This window comes from Artibeus jamaicensis, unplaced genomic scaffold (assembly GCF_021234435.1).
Source record: "Artibeus jamaicensis isolate MK-2021 breed Jamaican fruit bat unplaced genomic scaffold, CSHL_Jam_final contig_685, whole genome shotgun sequence".
Lineage (NCBI taxonomy): Eukaryota > Metazoa > Chordata > Mammalia > Chiroptera > Phyllostomidae > Artibeus > Artibeus jamaicensis.
This window is the reverse complement of record NW_026521924.1, coordinates 16,962,629-16,982,228: the sequence shown is the minus strand read 5'-3', so window position 1 is coordinate 16,982,228 and position 19,600 is coordinate 16,962,629. Positions and strand designations below refer to the sequence as shown.

The 19,600-nt window shown below is 44.3% G+C and overlaps 1 protein-coding gene across 1 annotated transcript in view; it reads right to left on the bottom strand.

Annotated features, from left to right (window-relative positions):
- Window positions 1-291: 291 nt before the first annotated feature.
- Window positions 292-19,600, bottom strand: part of CHMP4B (charged multivesicular body protein 4B) — a 41,582-nt gene continuing 22,273 nt past the window's right edge. Inside the window, exons 2-5 of the mRNA XM_037143242.2 lie at window positions 5,152-5,329; window positions 3,756-3,870; window positions 2,388-2,514; window positions 292-1,180 (exon numbers count right to left, since the gene is read on the bottom strand). Of these exons, the coding sequence (XP_036999137.2) occupies window positions 1,116-1,180; window positions 2,388-2,514; window positions 3,756-3,870; window positions 5,152-5,329 (485 nt within the window). The 3' untranslated portion in view covers window positions 292-1,115. The remainder of the gene's footprint in view (window positions 1,181-2,387; window positions 2,515-3,755; window positions 3,871-5,151; window positions 5,330-19,600) is intronic.

Sequence of the window (19,600 nt, the reverse complement as noted above, 5' to 3'; positions counted from 1 at the left end):
ACCAGAGGATCGCGGTTTGATTCCCAGTCGAGGCACATGCCTGGGTTGCAGGCTAGTTCCCAGCGGGGAACACATGAGAGGTAACCACACATTGATGTTTCTCTCCCACTCTTTCTCCTTCTCTTCCACTCTCTCTAAAAATAAATAAATAAAATATTTTAAAAAAAATTGTTGATTTACGTCATGCTCAAGTCTTCTATATGTTTCTACAGGCTCCACTGGATCATGCTGGCCTGGGAAGGGTCAACTCCAGAAGCAAATGAGAGATTAATTGAACACAACAGCAAAATATGAAAATTAATTGAGATATTTAATAGACAGTGCAAACCATAATTTTATCTGAATATAAATGTATGCACATGTTTCCAATGAGTTTTCTATCAGTTATCACAAACAGCAACAAGGACCTTAGAGCTATGTTAGAAAAACATATAGCTGGAATTTAACTCTAACAATCTCACCTGCTCTCAAGAGAACGTCATCCATTTCAAATCAATGTCACAAACTGCAGAAGACCAGGGGAGTGGAAGTGAGGAGTGGGCTAAAATTGGAAACACAGGGGCCAGTACACAGGTGGACAGAAATACAGCTCTCAAGGAAACCAAAATCAGATGCATTATTACAGCTAAGGACAAGGAAAAGCCTATGGCTTTTAAAAAATGACTTTTCTGCCAGTACCATACAAGTCTTACAAAGAGATGTGCGACAAGTCAACTGACTTAAAAGGACAGAGGCTACATTTTCAGATCATTTCAACTTGCAAACGGTCGACCCTTTCCATTGAGGTTCAGCAGTGGAGTTAGCGTAGTCCAGAAGCTCAATGTTGGATTTGCAAATACAGTTTATTTTACAGAAATTCAACATTATAAACAGCAGGCACCTCCCACCCCATCCCCACCCCCACCCCCCACCCGCCCCGCTGGGTGCAGACCATGCTATGCAGAGTGAGCAGTGATGTGGCCCTACTGCTTTGGAGGGAGATTCGAGAGCGATGGAACCTGCCTGCACCACGTCCTGCTTTCCCTGCACACGCACACGCCTGCCCACTTGCAGGCCACCAGAGTCTGTCTGGGCCCAGCTTGCACTGGACCAGTTAATTAACTGGTTCCAGTTAATTACATGGTTCCGGCCCAGTTCTCCAATTCCTTCATGTCTTCGTCTTCCTCTTCCTTCTTCTTGGCTGTGTGATGAGAGAAAAGGCAATTTAGGGAGGGCTGGCTGCAGTCCTCTCAACGCATTCTGGCTGCGGGCCAGGGCTGTGCTATATGGTTGGTGCCTGCAGAAGTAGCCCTGCCCTGGCGGCCACCTCATCTTCAGGTTATCAGCAGACTGCTTCTGTGCCTAAAAGCTGCAACGTAAAACTCCAGATAACCAGACACCCTTCCCCCAGCATCTTCCCTCCACCAGCATCAGGGCCAGACAAAACAAGGATTCTACACTGAGTAAGGATTCAGGCGAGTCCCGGGGCACACAAGGTAGGGGAGAGAAGGACAAATACCAGCAGGGATCAAATCCTCGCCCCACACCTCCCTGCCCCTTCAAGTGACTTGAACCCTCTCCACCCCCATAGGCAACTTTCTGGACAATGGCTGGACCTCCTGTTCTCCTTATCCCAGCCCCACTCGAACAGCTGACTAGAGTGTGACTGGTCACACTCTGCTCCCTGGGTGCTCTCTCTATGCCCAGTCAGACTGCTTCACCTTTTCTAGTTCTGTATGGAATACTTCTATCCTACCCAAGTGTAAAATAATGGGGTGGGGTGGGGAGGAGGAGGCATGAGGGAATGAAGGTTTTATAGAATCAGGTCTTTTAAAAAGCCAAGCTGTTTCCTTCCCACAGTGTCTGCCTCCCAGGCATGCACAGCACAGAATCCTAGACAGGGAGCAAAGGTGTTCCTGGAATTAAACTCTCACACCTTCTCCCAGCGCCTAGAAATTTCTCGTTTGGTGACACAGGAAAAATCGTTCTGGAATTCTGGTTCTCAGTCGTTCTGGAATACTGGAATACAATTCTCTGGAGGTAATTCCGCACCCCACACCCCCAACGGGATGCCTGGCAATCACTGGAGACATTTTTGGTTGTCACAACTGGGGAAGGAGGTACTATTGTCATCTGTTGGGTAGAGAGAGGCTAGGGGTGCTGCTCAACATCCAGAGTACAAAGGACAGGCTGCCCACCCAGCCCCAGCCCCAAGTGGATCTGGCTATGTTAATAGTGCCAAGGTTAAGAAACCTCGTTATAGAGAGAAAGTAGGAAAGGGCAGGTGACACTGTATCTGGGGCCATCGCAACAGATGCCAGCTGGTTCTCAACCCTGAGTAACTGACCACAAAAGCACCCGTCCCATAGCGCCGTGGGTGTGTCTGACTCTGGATAAGAAGTACTCACTGGGTTTTGATGGTAGAGCTATGGAAGGAACGTTTGGTAGAGGGACTGTTTCAGGTCCACTGATTTCCAGCAAATTCTTATCTAGTTCCTCTTGCTCTAGTTCTTCTAATTCTGCCATGAGCTCATCCTGGTAAAGAGAAACGTAAGAATGAAAGACGCCCATGGGAATCCCAGCCCCCACAGCAGTACCTCTCGCCTGACAGCTGAGGGGACACACACCCCTTCTGAGAAGGTCAGAGGGGAGACGGACCCCAGGTCCACACTCGAACTCAAATATCCGAAGCTTGCTCTAGCAATACTGATGTCTGTGTCTGCGTCCTGCACTAGGCTGTGTACATCTTAAGAAAACAGTTATATCTTTTCATCCTATTTCTTTATCTCAGAACTGGGTGCACTAAGTGAATGTGCAGGAATGTTTGCTGAACTGAAATTAACTTGAATCCTAGCTGGTGTGGCTCAATGGATTGAGCGCTGGCCTGAGAACCAAAGGGTTGCAGGTTCAATTCCCAGTCTAGGACCCATGGCTGGGTTGCAGGCCAGGTCCCCAGTGCAGGGCATGTGAGAGGCAACCACACATTGATGTGGTTTTCTCCCTCTCCTTCTCCCTCCCTTCCCCTCTCTAAAATAAATAAAATCTTTAAAGAAAAAGAAATTAACTTGACTAGTTCATCAAATTCTACTTGGAAAACATGAAAACCCTGGCACTGGCAGCCAAGGGTAAGAGGCACAGGCTGTGGCATCAGCTGCGCCCTGGGAATCAGCACAAAGAATCAAGGTTCCTTGGAGAGGGTCTGACCTTCAGTGGACTCAAATCTAAGGCAGAATGAAGTGCCTTCAACAGGGTCTGTTACTCCATTTTAACAACCTAACGGACACAGAGTCCTATTTGCTGCAGCAGAAACTGGTAGGTGCCTAAGTTCCAGACAATTCCCTCAGGAGTTAGATGTAAATGCCCCTTCCCGGGCTTCATTTTTACTGCATGTCAGAGCTGTTTGAAGGTAAATCCTGTAAACATCTCCAGGGCACGGTCACCTCAGCTGCCCCAGCTCTGAGCCTGGGGCCTACCACAGAAAGGTGCTGGGCAGCTACCTGTTGAAACCACTCACTGACCTAAAGCCTGCTGCTGGGTTCCAACAAAGGTTCCTTCACTTTACCTAACCTTCTATCCCGAAAAGTGAAAACAACCCTCAAATTCGAGAATTAGGAGGGCTGGCACCATGCCCTGCACGTGCAAATCTCTAGAGGGATGAAAACTGGTGATTTCCAAAGCACACACTGCCTGCCAGAGAGCCTGTGGGTCTCTGCCAGAGACCAAAAGGCAGCCGGTGTCATTTGTGTAGCTCGTGTGACCTGCATGAAAACACTCACCTCATCAAACTCTTCTCCAAACCCTACAGGTTTTGAAATAGCTGTTGAAATCTCCTCTGCGAGTTCTTGCTGGTCAGCAATGTCCTGCATTAACTCATCAACTTTATCGATGTCCCTTTAAATGAAACAGACAGATGTCATATCGATGATCAGTCTGTATAAAGAGTCTGTGAGAGATAATTAACTCTCTGCGAGGAATTACTTTTTTGTCTTCATTTTCTTCCTCCTCCCCTTTGAAACAGAGAATCAGGACAATAGACTGTGTCCCTAGATATCGCGTAGGCTAACACCCTAAGGAAATAAGGCTTATTAAGCAAAGTCAGGGGCCGCAGTCATGGGCTCACGGTCACGCAAGCCAGTAAACCCTCAGAAAGCACCTCACTTATTTGAAGACTACTTTTCCTGCAACCCCACATTTCTAGAACAAAGACCAGCAAACTTCTCCTATAAAGGGCCAAAAAGTAACTATTTTAGAATTTGTGGGCCATTCTACCCATTGCAAACACTCAGTCCTACTGTGTAGCACAAATAACAGCCACAGACAATATGAAAAATCAATGGGCACAGTTTGATATTTACAAAAATAGGTGACAGGCCCATAGGTTGCACTTTGCCAATCACTGTTCTATAGCATGGCTGAGTACCTAAAAGGAAGCAACAAGGGGTTCTAAGCACCCTCAAATATATGCTGTCGAGTACAAGCACTAAAACAAATGCAGAATTTTGTTCATGGGAAAGGCCCCCGTTTAAAGTGTAGTGTTGTCCTGGCCTTTAATTGCAATTGTAACAAGTCTGATTCTCTATTTCTTAGGCCACTGTATATGAGTAGGAGCCACATAAAGGTGGGGCTGCTGAGGTCAAGAACATTGTGAGTATGACAGCCAGCACCTGAGAGCAGGAGGGAGGCAGAAACTTCCACCAAAGGCGTTCGAACGAATGGAGAGCTCTAAAACCCTTGGACATACCAATTTTCAGGGCCCCTGATAGCATCAGGAGTCATGGACTTTGGTTCTAATCCATGTTCTATCCAAGCTCATAAATACAGGACACAGTGCAAGTCATCTCCCCTCTTTGAGACGTGGCTTTCCCACCTTGGTAATCAGAGGTGAGAGGGCCTTTTAAGGGCCTTTCCTGCTAGAAACTCTATGCTTATCACAATACCTTTGCATGACTCAGAAAATACTGTTGCATTCCATGAGATATGATTCCAAAAGCAGTAAAGTAGATAATTCACTTTAGAGGAAGTTCCAAAAAGAATACAGATTAAAACAAACTCAGGTGCTTGAGTGGGTAAGTCAAGGGGACTGCCCAAGGCCAAGGTCTGGGCTCAAGGCATTCCAGGGCCAGCACTGCCCTGCCATGCAGGTGCACCCCCCCACCACGGGGAGCCACATACATGTTGTCGTGGGCAGCCTTCATAGCCTTGGCGGCATAGCCCATGTTCTTGAGCACTTCTGTGTTGGTGTTGGCATTCTCCAAAGCCTCTCGCTGGAACTCGATGGTTGATAGTGTACCGTCAATCTGCGCCAGCTGCTTTTCGTACCTCTTCTTGCGCTTCAGTGCCTGGAGGGCCGCTGCATGGGGGGGAAACAGGGTTTCAGAGACTCCAGACACAGGGTAATAAATATCCTAGAGTTCACCCGAGTCTTCGCTCTGATTTTAATGGCTGTACCTTAGTTGTTCCTTCCACTATAACACAAAGAGCGCATTCAGTTTTCTGAGAAATCTATACAAAATTCACAAGCAACCAAGCACTCGTGTAAAAGTTCACATTCTCTGGTAAACATACACACACACACAAATCACAGCATAAAGAGGCACCCAGAGAAAGAATGTGCTTTGAGGTCGAACTGCCTTAGGTTCAAAACCCAGCTCATAGACTTAGGTAGGTTCGCTGTGAGGAGTAAATGAGATAATGTGCACACCTGGCATAATATTAAACTGTGGACACTGTTTAATTATGGTAAAGCAAGTTTAAGGTATCATTTTATGCCAATTAAATTACAAAAACAAAATTGATACCTAGTAATGGATCAGCTGGGGTTTAAAGCGCTGTCTCGCTATACATAGCTGATGACTATAAATTGTTACAATGCTTCTGAAAAGTAACGTGGCAACGCACAGCACCAACCGTATAGCGTTCCTGCCCTCTGTCCCAGTAATTTCCTTCCGGAAACATATTCAACAAAAGCAGAAAGCCCCCGCGCATTCTCTGTCACAGAAAAACAACAGAATGAACACAGAACTCCCTGCCAGGGACGAATCTAGAGTCTGACCATTTGGTCAAGTCACTGTCACCACCTGCCTTGGCTGCTGGCATGTCAAGGCTGTGGAGGTCATCTTGTTTTAAGGTCCAGTCAGGACATGGTGAGGCTGTGGCAGAGCAGGGGCCAAACCACACTTCCCTACTCTCAATGCAGCCTTCTTCCTCCTACTGTCTCAAGTCCCTCTACACTAAAAAGTATCTTTAGCCCTGGCTGGTGTGGCTCAGTTGGTTGGAGCATCATCCCGTAAACTGAAAGGCTGCAGGTTCAATTCCCAGTCAGGGCACGTACAAGAAACAACCAATCAATGTTTCTCACATCGATGTTTCTCTCCCTCCCTCCCTCCCCTCCTCCCCCTCTCTCTAAAAATCAATAAACATGTCCTTGGGTAAGGATAAAAAAAAAGAAAAAGATCTTTAATACACATCTTAGATGGGCATCAAAGCCAGGAGGGGCCTCTGCACAGACTCAAGCAGAATGAGTGGGCGGGGTTTGGAAAGCGGCAGGGCCCCTGCCTTGGCCTGACAGCACTGGCCTCTCTCACACACACACACACACACACACACACACACACACACTCTCTCTCTCTCTCTCTCTCTCTCTCTCTCTCTCTCCCCCCTCTCTCCAGACCACAGCCATCTCCTGCAGGCTGCGGGTGAGTCAATCACCTCCCCCACAGGACTGTGGTTTCTCCATATTCACACGAATAGGTTCCATGCTCCTCGAAAACCAGTTGCCAAGGGAAAACAAGCTTGGCTTGCATGCAGGCAGTCCATGGTTCCTTCAAAAGCAGCAGATAAAACCACTGGGAAAACTCCTCCAGCCAAAGGAACTAAACAGAAATTGTAAAAACTCTGAAGAACAATGAAATGTGCCTCATTAGAAGCTGAAAAGCCATTCTACCTGTTACTTCCTTTGATTCTGGTGTGAATGGCCTATTACTTTAAGAAATCCAACTTGCAGTCACACCCAGGGGTCCGCAAGACCCCCTTCTAAACACCTTCACCCGCTGCTACTTCTAAGTCGTGCAGGTATATAAGTGCCCCACAGCAGCAAGCCTTTAAGGTAGAAATAACCACCCTTTTTAGCAGATGAGGAGTCTGAGATTCAGAGAGGTCATGTAACCAGGGTCATCAGGTAGTAAGCAGCAGAAAGGGTGTTAAGCCAGGTGTGGACCTCCTAAGCCTCTGCCCTGCCATTTCAACTGTGTGCCTCTCACTTGGTGAAAAAGGTAATGTCCTGCCCTGGAGGGAGGGTCAAGGGGCCTATGGAAACACAGCAGACGGAAGTGCAAAAATGCAACCATGTCACTTCTTTGCTTAAAAACCCTCAATAGCTCCCTTGGCCCATAGGACAAAGCCACTGTGTGGTTTAATGTTGCCTGCAAGAAGCCAAGGGACTGAAATTCATCCCAAAAGCCAGGTCCTGGGAACCCCAGCACCAGGACTGAATCCCTTTGCCATTGACCATCATGAGAGAGGGAAGACACCCTGGGAGAGCCCTGGTAGGTAAGTGCTCTGGGCCTGGGGCTGCTTCCTCGTGGCTTGCCTGGCACGGTGCTGCTTTTCCACAGAAACCAACCCAAACACATCCCAATGAACAAGTGATTGATTCTCAAGCCTTCTCAGGCCAATGTCCCATAGTGCCCCTTTCTCAGGTCCTCTTCAGCCATCCCCATCACCCACGGCATAGCTCAGCCTACAACTTATCCACCAGTCAAGATTCAACGAGGTCTTCTGAGAGCTTTCTGCATGGTAAGCAAGGCAGCTGCGACAGTTCTGTCCACTTCCTCATTTTATCTTCCCGCATTCAGTTGTGGGGAAAGGTCCCACATCCACACTAATAAGGAGACTGGGGACCAGAAAGGTGAAGCAGCCCATTCAAGTCACCCTGCCTTTAGGTGGGGAGGGGAAGGATCAACCACTGGTCTGTGTAAACCCCCAAGCCCCTATCTGCTCTTCCCACACGGGCTCAGTGACTCTGGGACAGTTCTCAAAAACAAACTATTAAGATGACACACCTGCCTTGCTCTTCAATGTCCTGAATGTAGCAGGAACCAAATTTATTCTTTCCCTAAACCCTAAAACATCATAGATTTAGCAATGCTTTAACTTTTTTCTCTAATACATTTCCTTGTATGCCAATCTTGCATTTGTCTGAGATCCACCCTACTTCTAAAATTACCCAAGCAATAAATGACCTGGGTCCTGGCCGGATAGCTCACTTGGTTAGAGTGTCATCCCGATATGCCAAATTTGTGGGTTCAATCCCTGGTCAGGGAACATACAAGAATCTACCACTGAATGCATAAGTAGAACAACAAATCAATATTTCTCTCCTTCCCTTCCTCTCTCTCTCTAAAATCAATTTTTAAATAAATGATCAGGAAACAAATATCCAAACATATCAGGGAGGTAAAGCAAGAGACTCCCCCCTCATGAATGAAATGTGTATAGTACTGATTTTTACAGAACAACATCCAGCACAATGCCTAGTCCACAGTAAGTGCTTATATATTAAGCGGAGTCTCCAATTTCATCTGTTTTTAAGTTTGGCGGGATAATGTCCCTGCATCCCTCCTGCTCCACAAAGCAGGAACTTGTGCAAGTGCCTGCCCTTTCCATCCTCGCCCTAAGGTGCGCCCTCTCTGAGACTGGGAACAGGTCCTGAGTAAGCAGAGCTGCCATCCGGGGTTCCCTGCCACCTGAAGAATTCACCATCTCTCACTCTGCAGTTAACTCTCCAGGATGGTGTCTGGCAGGGCGAGTTGATTTGTTTACCCTAATCTGACACCTGTGCACATCTCTCGATTAAGAACTCCAAAGAGAAAGGGTACACTATTAATTTCCCCCCTCCATACCTGGTTTATGAGTAAAGTAATACTATAAATAAACATGGGGTCAGCACTTGGGCTCCAAGAACATGTGTGAATATATTCACAGCACTTGAACTACCCCGTATCTTACAAAAATGCAGTGTATATGGTGAAGTATAACTTAGGGTGAACTAAAAGAGTAAAATGCCACTCTTCCTACATACTGTTACACTTAAAGCAGAACATCCTCCATCCCAACCTTATTTCTGACCAACAAAATCTGCTTCTATATGTAGCCAAAGGACCAAGTCCAATGTTATAGTTCTCCAAATTCCTGATTACTGGCTTAAAAAAAAAAACAACTCAAGTACTAGGATCCTCATCACAAGAAAAAAACTTCATAACTAGGTGAGGTGATGGATGTTAACTGAACTTGTAATAACCATGTTGCAGTACTACATACATCTATCAAATCAATGTTATACACCTAAAACTGATACAATATTACATGTCAATTATATCTCAATAAAATTGGGCAGGGGAAGTAGGGTTAACAAAGAGTTTATCTAAACCAAATATTCAAGGAAGGGGCATAAAAAGAGATCCCTTTTCTGCCAAAGAACCTCAGTGTCATTCATAAGCAAAACGGCACTGAAAACTGAAATCTAACCCAGGCCAATAGACGTTTAAGAGGTTGCTTTTAGATGGGAAAAAAATAGTCCTTGGAATCTCCATATTTAATTATGCCTTTGCTGGTTCCAAGAGAGTAATTACAGCAGCAATTACAGAATCTAATAACCAGCTTTATTGGCTCTGAAAGCTGAGGCAAAAACAACTCCAACCATGTTGAAATAAACATTGGTCTCCAGACAGTTGCTTCATTAGACACTCTAAACAGCTATTTGGAGGAAAAAAAATACAGAAGAGATACCCTACGAATCAGAGACCCGTGATAAACTTTCACTTAGCACCAGACACTCCTTCTGCAACACATCTGTTAGTGACTGTACGGAAGCCATTTTCAGAGAATGCATCAGTTCAATACAACTAGATAGGCCGTTTCTTTCCTCTAGGCAAAGATAGACTTGACTTCTCTTTGAAGAGTTTCTGAGGAGTACAAGTGTGCTTGCCCTGATCTTTGGGCATTCAGTTAGGGCCATTAGCCTAACAGATGCTAAGAGTCGTAACTGTACACTCATTACTTCTACATAGAAAGACCTGGGCATCAGCAGAAAGCAAGGTCCAGTAATACCGTACCCTCTTACTAAATGAATGATGGTACCTCTGGTTCTTTCAAAGACCCAAGGTTCTATATCTGAATTCATCTAGCAGAAGGTACAGGGCTGAGAGGGAAGGAAGAGAGTGATGCTCCTTTCTCCCTCTCAGCATGAATCACATAGAAAATATGAACATACTCCAGAAGATACTTACAGATATAACATTAAGTGAGAATTCTGAAGAACCCTCAGCAGCCTGGTCATGGCAGGGCTTCTGGAAGGCAAGGGAGCTGAGTGAAGCTGAGAGAACAATCACTCAGATGCTCCTTCCTCATTATGCCCATAAATAAACTTCAAATGTTCAGGGCATCCTCAGCCAAGAGAACCACACCTGGTCATCAAGCCACTCACTAGTCACTTTGCTGGGGGTTGCCTGTCATCTGTTCTGTGTATATGGGCAAGAAAGATCCAAAGTCAAAACAAGGAAGTTACCCTTCAATGTCAAAGAATTGACAATGAAGGGACAATTATTAGTAAGTGGATAATTATTAGTAATCTCTGCACCACATGGCATCAGATAGCCCACCACACATTAGCCAAAAGAACGTTACAATACTGGAAGCAAAGGGGGCTTGCAAGAGTCTTGGAGCCCTGGCTGGTGTGGCTTAGTTGATTGAGCACCAGCCTGTGTACTGAAAGGTCGCTGGTTTGATTCCCAGTCAGGACACATGCCTGGGTTGTAAGCCAGGTCCCTAGTTGGGGGTGTGTGAGAGGCAACTGATAAATTGCACACTGAAGTTTCTCGCTCCTGTTCCTTCCCTTCCTTTTGCTCTACGAGTAAATAAATAAAATCCTAAAAAAAAAAAAAGAAAAGAAAGAAAGAAAGGCTCTTGGAGATACTGAAGACCAACCCAGACAACTGAAAAAAAAAAAAAAAGATCCTGCAGCGAGTTAGAGGAAGAATTAGGACTAGAGCCCAGGTCTCCAGCCCAGGTCTCTAGCCCTTTTCACCACCTCAACTCTTGCTATCTCCAAATTAAGTTATTATTAATAAACCAGCAATCCTCACCCCACCAACATAAGGAAAACAGTCTACCTAATGCTCTTTGATCCGATTTCAAAACTCTGCCCTTGGGAACCTCATTTAAAATCTCATGCTGACACATGAAAGAACTAGAAAGCTACCTGAAATGCTCTCCCAAGTCCCCAGTTAGAAGAAAAAGAAAATAAATGGAAAAGAGGTGTTAGTCTGCCTGGTTCCAAAGTTCTTTCCCTAAATTGGTGCTGTTGTTCCTGCCCACAGGCTCCGAAGATGAGGGCAGGGCTGGGCTCTCATTTCTCTAGCTGGAATAAAGGTGGCAGGAACAGCATGGGTCTGCAGAAAGGTCTCAGAAACCGAAATGCACCTTTAAGCCCAGATGAAGGCTGTTTCTGTGTCCACTGTTGCTCAGCAAGTGTCCCAGGCTCACCTGAGAGAACGAGGGCCTCCTCCTGCGGGAGCAGCACTAGCCTGCACGCCGCTGTATTTATTCCCACACAGCTGGAGAGAGCAGGCTAGAGGTACAGAAACCGGTTTCCAGAGCAGCCTCCTTCACTGTTATGTATCTCCCTGTTCCCCTAATTTGCTCTCCGTGGCCTGGAGCTAATGCACTCCATTTAGAGATGGTAAAATAAGATGTGTATGAGCAGGAAAGTGGAATCTGAAACCCAGCTGACTTCACCAGCAAAGTACAGTACTAGCTGCAAGGGAAAATTCTAGAGAGAAAGACAGAAGCTCCTTATCTGTTTAACAAAAACGAAGATGAGAAGGATGGATTAGATGCTCCCTCTAAGGCAGGGGTGTCAAACTCATTTTCACTGGGGGCCACATCAGCCTCACGGCTGCCTTCAAAGGGCTGAAATCATTTTAGGACTGTATAAATGTAACCACTCCTTAACTGTTAAGGACTTGAAATTACATTTGGCCCTTTGAAGGCAACCGTGAGGCTGATGCAGCCCTTGTGGGAATGAGTCTGACGCCCCTGCTCTAAGGTCTTCCTCCAGCTCTAACAATACTCGAACCTCAATAGTTCTACGGTTTCTGGTAACTGACTGAAACAAAGACAAGAGGCTTTTTTTAACTGACCCTGTGTGATCTGGAAAATCATATTTATATCAATACACTTCCTGAATATTTCACATAATCAAGTTTCTCCTACAAATGAAATCTGCAATATCCCTGGCATACACTCTGAGTTAAAAGATAAACTGAGAGTCTGGGGAGACCAAAACAGCTGCAATTCACAGGACACAGTACCAGAGGGAAGAGAGCTGGAGACAGTGCCAGCAAGACCACAAGCAAGAAACGAACACTGGAGATCACAGAGGGTCCCCCTCGAGTATTCAGCGGAATACCAGTTGGCGCATGCGTATGAAGAAACCGCTGAGGCCAGGGAAAGAAGGGCTGGAAAGGGTTAGAGGCAGCAGTACCAGGCCCGCTCCTCAGCCCCACTGGAAAACCTCAGAATTCATGAGTCTGGGGTAGAGTATTCAGAAGAGTCTTGTTACGATAGTAGGGAATAACTAGCCCTATACTAAATAAACATTGCTCTGGGCCCACTTAACAAATTTTAAAAACAAGACCAAAAAGGAAAAGTTGTTACCAAGAAAATTAAATATTCCCAAACAAAGCTTAAGAATATTTATAGAAATACAGAAATATCCAGTACCTAAGGTAAAAGTTAGATTCAATATTAAATCAAAAGTTACCATGCAAAAAAAAAAAAAAAATCAGTCAACTGCAAGTAACCCAGAACTAATTAGCAAAGACTAATGTTTAGAAGGCACACAAAAGATATTAAAATAAAAAAACATAAAAACAAACTGAGCAGCCCTGGCTGGTGTAGCTCAGTGGATTGAGCACGGGCCTGTGAACCAGACAATCGCGGTTCGATTCCCAGTCAGGGCACATGCCTGGGTTGCAGACCAGTTCCCTGCAGGCCAGTTCCCAGCAGGGGACGCACGAAAGGCAACCATACATTGATGTTTCTCTCCCTCTCTCCTTCCCTTCCCATCTAAAGATAAATAAATAAAATATTAAAAAAAAACAAAACTGAGCTTCTGGAGAGTAAAATTACGGGGTGGGGATGGGGACCAACAGCTGATCAGATGCTGCAGGAGATACGCAAACCTGAAGACGCAGCAATAGAAACTACCCAGAAGAAAGAATTTTAGAAGTAGCAGCGGATAATGAGTTGTGAGACAACTCTAAGCAGCCTATGTAAGTACAACTGGAGTCCTCCAAGGAGAGAGGTACATTAAAAAAAAATATTTCAAACAACAAGGGCTGATATTTTTCCAGTTTGGGAAAAAGTATAAGCCCACAGATCCAAGAAGCTCAATGAACCTGGAGCAGAAGAAACATGAAGAAAAGCACGTCAAAGCATATCATAATAAAACAGCTCAAAACTAGTGATAAAATCTTAAAAGTAACCCCCCAAATTAAGTAAGTAAACAAATAAGTAAATAAATAAAACACAGGGCAACAAAAGAATAAGAGATTTGTCACAGAAAACAACACTAGCAAGATAATGGAACACACTTAGTGGAACACTAAGTACCAAAAGGAGAAAAGTTAACCTAAAATTCTAAACCAGTGACATCATCTACAAACAAAGACAAAATGAAGCCTTCGTCATCAAAGAAAAGCTGGAAGAATTCATCGCCAGCAGATCCACACTACGAAATACCTTAAAGGACGTCCTTCAGGCAGAAGTGATACCATGTGAAAATACAGTTCTACACAGAGACATGAGGAGCACCAGAAAGGAGAAATCACGTGGGTAAACATAGAAGGCTTTTTAATAATTTAAATCGCTTTTTTAAACAAGCACAACAATAATAATATAATGGGGTTCAGAACTATGTAAGAGTAAAATGTGCGACAGTGATAGCACATGAGCCAAGAGAGGAGAAATGGGAGTACACTGTTGTAAGGTTCATACACTATCTGTGAGGCGGTAATAACATCACTTGAAAGTAGACTACAGTAAGTTACAAATGTGTATTATAAACTCTGAAGTAAACACTAAAAGAACAGTGTTACAGCTAATTAGCCAACAAAGGAGATAAATGGAATCATAAACATACTCAATCCAAAAGATGGCAGGAAAAGAGAAAAACTGTGAACAAAGAACATATGAAACAAGAGCAAGATGACAGATTTAATCCAACCATATCAATAATCAAATCTAACCATATCAACAATCATATTAATGTAGCTTTCTAAACACTCCAATGAAAAGATAGAGATTGTTCAATTGAATTTAAAGACCTAACTTTATGCTGCCTACAAGAGACTTCAAATATACAGATCAACAGGTTAAAAGTAAAAGATGAAAAAGGGTACACTGAAGTTACACTCATCAAAGGCAGGTGGAGTGGCTATATTAATATTTCAGACAAAGTAGACTCAGAGCAGAGCATACTACCAAGGGCAAAGAAGGTCATTTCATAATGATACAGGGGTTAATTTATCAGGAGGATATAGTAGTTACAGATATTTATATATCTAATAACAGAGCTTTAAAACACCTGAAGCAAAAATGGATAGAACTGCAATGAGAAACAGACAAATCTATAAGTACTATAAGATTTCAATACCCCTCTTCCACAACTGATAGAATGAGAAGACAGAAAATCAGTGAGGATACAGAGGACTTAAACAGATCAATTAACAAACTAGACCTAGCTGACATTTGTAGAACCACCAGAAAAATACTCATTTTGTTGATGTGAACACAAAAAATTTACCATGACACCATATTCTAGGTCTCAATGCAAATAAATGTAAAAGAATGTTCAAGTCATATGAAGTATGTTCTCTGGCCACAAGGGAATTAAATTAGAAATCATATACAAAAGAACTCTAGAAAATCCCCAAATATCTGAAAACTAAATAACATACTGCTAAATAACCCATGGATGAAAAAGGAAATGAGAAATGAGAAGATATTGTGAACTGAATGAAAATGAAAACACAACATAGCAAGCCATGTGGGATTTCACTAAAGCAGTACTTAGGGGAACATTTATAGTAAAAACCTATTTTAGAAAAGAAAAACATAAGACCTCAAATCAATGACCTCAACTCCTACCTTAAGAAACTAGACAAAGAAGAGCAAAGGAAATCAAAAAGTAAGCAGATGAAAGGAAATCAGGATCAAAGTGAAAAATTAATAAAATAGAAAAGAGAAACAATATGAGGTCAATGAAATAAAAATCTGGCACTTTCAGCCCTGGCTGGTGCAGCTTCGTGGATTGAGCACCAGCCTGTGAACAAAAGGGTAGCCAGTTTGATTCCCAGTTCAGGGCACATGCCTGGGTTGTGGGCCAGGTACTGATGTTTCTCTTTCTCCCTCTCTCTAAAAATAAATAAATAAAATCTTTTTTAAAAATCTGGCACTTTGAAAAGATTAATAAAACTGAATTTCTAGCCAGGCTGACGAGAAAAAAAATAGTACCAATATCAGGAATGACAGATATGCTATCACTATAGATTCCACAGGTAGTAAACTAAAAGGAAAACAGGGGTTTTTGAATAACTTCATGCCAATAAACCATACCTCTTAGATGAAACTGACAAATTCCTTGAACGACGCAAATCCATGCTCCTTCTAGGCATCAGAAATTAGACCTTGCTCATGACACTTTGCTATGGAACCAGGGACAAAAATGGTTGAAGGTGCTCACCAACCAGCAGAGAGGACAATGTGGTATGATGACAGAGGTAACCAGTGGGCACCCTGGGAGCCTAGAGGGGGAAAATCTAATCTTTGGAGCTATCACACATTTTAAAAAATGATAAGAGATGGATAAGAGGGACATATCCCGGGCAGGAGGAACAGAGAGAGATGTGAGAATGAGGGAGGAAGGAAGAAAGATAAAAGCCCCAGAAAGAAACAAGAACAGTCGGGGTTTTTTCTTAAGATTTTATTTATTTATATTTAGAGGGAAAGGGAAGGAGAGAGGGAGAGAAATATCAATGCATGGTTGCCTCTTGTAGATCCCCTGCTGGGAACTGGCCTGCAGGGAACTGGTCTGCAACCAGGCATGTGTCCTGACTGGGAATTGAACCACGGTTGTCTGGTTTGCAGATCCACACTCAATCCACTGAGCTACACCAGCCAGGGCCAAGAACAGTCTTATGTCTTGCTAAAGGGTTGTATGACTTTATCCCAGTGTAGAGGGAAGCTGCTGAAAGATTCTAGTCAAGACAGGAATGTGATCAGATTTGTCTTTCAGAAAGACCCCCTGGCTGCAATGGGGAAAAAGAAATGACAACCACTTCACTAATCCAGAGGGTTTGGACTTCAAGGGCCTGATCTAAAGGCACAGCAGAGGGTCTGACCAGGAGAGGACGAACTTGAGAAGACACCAGGAGGAAGACTCCGTGGGCCTGGAAACTTTTCTGAATGTGCAGGGTAAGAAAATGGAGTCAGGAGCAACATCTAGGCTCCTGGCAGGAGAACATGGGTGGTTGAGATGCCATTCCTCAGAGAAACTAGTGACTTAGAGAAGCTGAGTCAGGAAGGGAGAAATCATTCTCATTGGACCTTTCTGTGGGGCTACAAACATGAAAACTTAAATTAGTACCCAAAATCTGAATTAACATTCTCTACATCCATATGATGAAGATAGGAAAGTTCAGGGACTTCTGCATGGGTCAAATCTAAATAATTTCTTATTAAACTATAAAGAACACAGGATTCAAAGGTAACTTAATTGCTACCATTTATACATGTGTGTGTCAGGAGAATATATAGGTAGATGTTTGTAATTTACAGAAACTATCTCTGGATCTTGTAATTGGTTACTCTGAGGGACACACTGATTGGCTGAGGCAGGAAAGGAACTTTGCAAATTATCAACTATGTACCCTACCCCCAATCAAAACAAACAAAAAAAGTAATGTAAATAAAATAGCCAATTTCTTCCCTATCCCCAGACACGAAAAGGCAGCTATACTTAAAACAGCAAACATTACTAAGAACTTCACTATGCCTGGCACTGGAGCTGTGGTCTGGTCTCACCAGCGGAGTGAAGGCACTGACTGTACTCCCCTCCCCAGCAGGTCGCAGGCTGGATGCTCTTAGCTTACTCAGGGTAACCAGGCTCTTGGCTGAGAGAGAGGGGAAACGCAGCTTGCCCTTGGTTTCCATTCCCAGGCTGGAATGAAATGTTTCTTTTCTGATTGGCTTTTCTTCCTCTACTTTCAACTGAACCCACGCCAACAAGAGCCCCCTTCTGCCTGAACAAGCATGAGACCACCCTGTCAACTGAGATGATAACAGAGGTCTGGGGGCCGGGGTCTTTTGTAAATGTCAGCAGAAAAACTTTCCAGTGTTTTTCCAAAGCAAGAGGAAAACCAAACCAGCCTTTTCTCCTTTTGGAATCAGACATGCCGAGGGGGCTGTAGAGACAAATCACCCTTCTAAATCAAACAGCAGCAAGGGATGAAGGGCAAGGGGAGCCACGGGAAACTAGTGTCTTTCTGGGAAAAAGTCTTGCCTTGGTTCCCACAAAATGGAGGCACAGAACCTCAGAGTCCTAGAGCATACCTATTTTCACATGCCTGTACTTTAATCAGAGTGTGAGCTCCTGGAGGGAAGGCCTGTGTCTTCCCACCTCAGTATCCTTGGTACAGGGTAGGTGCCCAGAGAAATGGTCGGCTGGACAAACAGACTCTTGGAGAATAAATCTGACCTTGTTTGTATAGAAGAGAAAACTAAGGCCCAAAGAGGTACACGCACAGAGCTGGTGCTCATGAACCCCTGCTGAGTGAAAGCTGGGTAGAGGGCTGGGCCCAGGACCAGAAGCAGGGAGCTCTATTAGTGAGGAGGAGAAAAGTGCAGGTGGCAATTGTTTAAAAAAACAAACAAACAAACAAAAAAAACCCTTCAGGGCCCCAAGCCTCCACAGACTGCCTCCCTAGCCACAGGGTGGAGTAGGCTTGTGATCCAAGATGGGCCAAAGAACAGCTTTTTCCTTGATTATGGTGATTGATCTAGTCACGGCACATGACCTAAGCAGCCAATCAGATTCCTTCTCTGGGATTTTTCTAATAATGTTAGGAGAAAAATGGGCATTGAGGGAAATAGAGACTTCCTCCCCACCAATCAGGATCCAAAGCTGTAAGCTTGGAGTAGCCTGCAGTCATGGCCCAGACTCAGGGGGAAGTCAGTAGGAATGAGTTAATACGCAGAAAGACCAGCTCCACCCTTCCCTTTCCCACAGTCATGTGAGTCTGTAAATCCCCGTTTTGCAGAGTAAGCTGGTATGAGCTGGCATTTCCTCTTCTGCAAAACAAACTGGTCCGTGCAAGGAATGTGGAAGAACTAAAAGACAGCAAGGAGAGAAGCTGGAGCAAGGATCCTCAATCAGAAGGATCTGTGGATCCTGAACACAACATGCAAAATTTTAACATGTTTTCTGAGAAAACAGCACTTACTAAATTTACAAAAGGTAATGATCCCCTACTGAGTTAAAATTGAGGGAGCAAGAGAAAAAGAAGAGAGATATTCCAAAAGACAGGGCCTCCTGATGAGGCTTTCTCAAGCTTCTCCTTGACTGGCCCCCCAAGTTCTGTAGGTCCATCTCCCAATCCTTCAGCCCCAACTTCCTTTGTATCTTTCCCTCTGCAACAGCCCCTGCATAGATAAAAACAGAACTGATGTTTTCTTCTGGCTATTCTCTAACCTGGGCAACTTATGTGCTGGGTTTCTACTCCAAGTTCTGAGTAGGGTCACCATATATCCTGGTTTTCCGGGACAGCCTCAGTTGATATCTGCTATACCAGAGTAATTATTGATGGCACCCCCTTCATTCTCCTAAGTGTCCTGATTTGAGTGATATAAAGTCACCCTGACTCCCAGGAATCATGAGAACCTCTCTTCCCCCTTTTCTTCCCTGTCCTACGGTAAGGCGATACACAGCGAAGGTTCTGGGGCTCTCAGGGACAGGGTGGCATTCTGGCTGAGTAGCACCATGGCAGTCGGCAAGAACGAGTACCTTGCGAAAGGGGTCAAAAAGGGGAAAAAGGAGAAAGTGGCTGGCCCATTTTCTAAGAAAGACTGGTGTGATGTGAATATGATCAATATAAGAAGTACTGGAAAAGCTCCTGTCATGGGAACCCAAGGAAGCAAAATTGCATCTGATAGTCTCAAGGGTCAGTTTTTGAAGTGAGCCCAGCTGATCTGCAGAATGATAGGTTGTATTTGGAAAATTCAAGCTCATTACCAAGGATGTTCAGGGCAAAAACTGCCCATCTTCCATGGTATGGATCTTACCTGTGACAGAATGTGCTCCATGGTCAAGAAATGGCAGACCATGACTGATGCTCATGTTGACGTCAAGACTACCAATGGTTATTTGCTTCATCTACTCTGTGTTGGTTTTACTTAAAAAAACACAACCAGATTCAGAAGACCTCTTATGCTTGGCATTCAACAACTCTGCTAAACCCAGAAGATGACGGAAATCATGACCCGAGAGGTGCAGATAAATGACTTG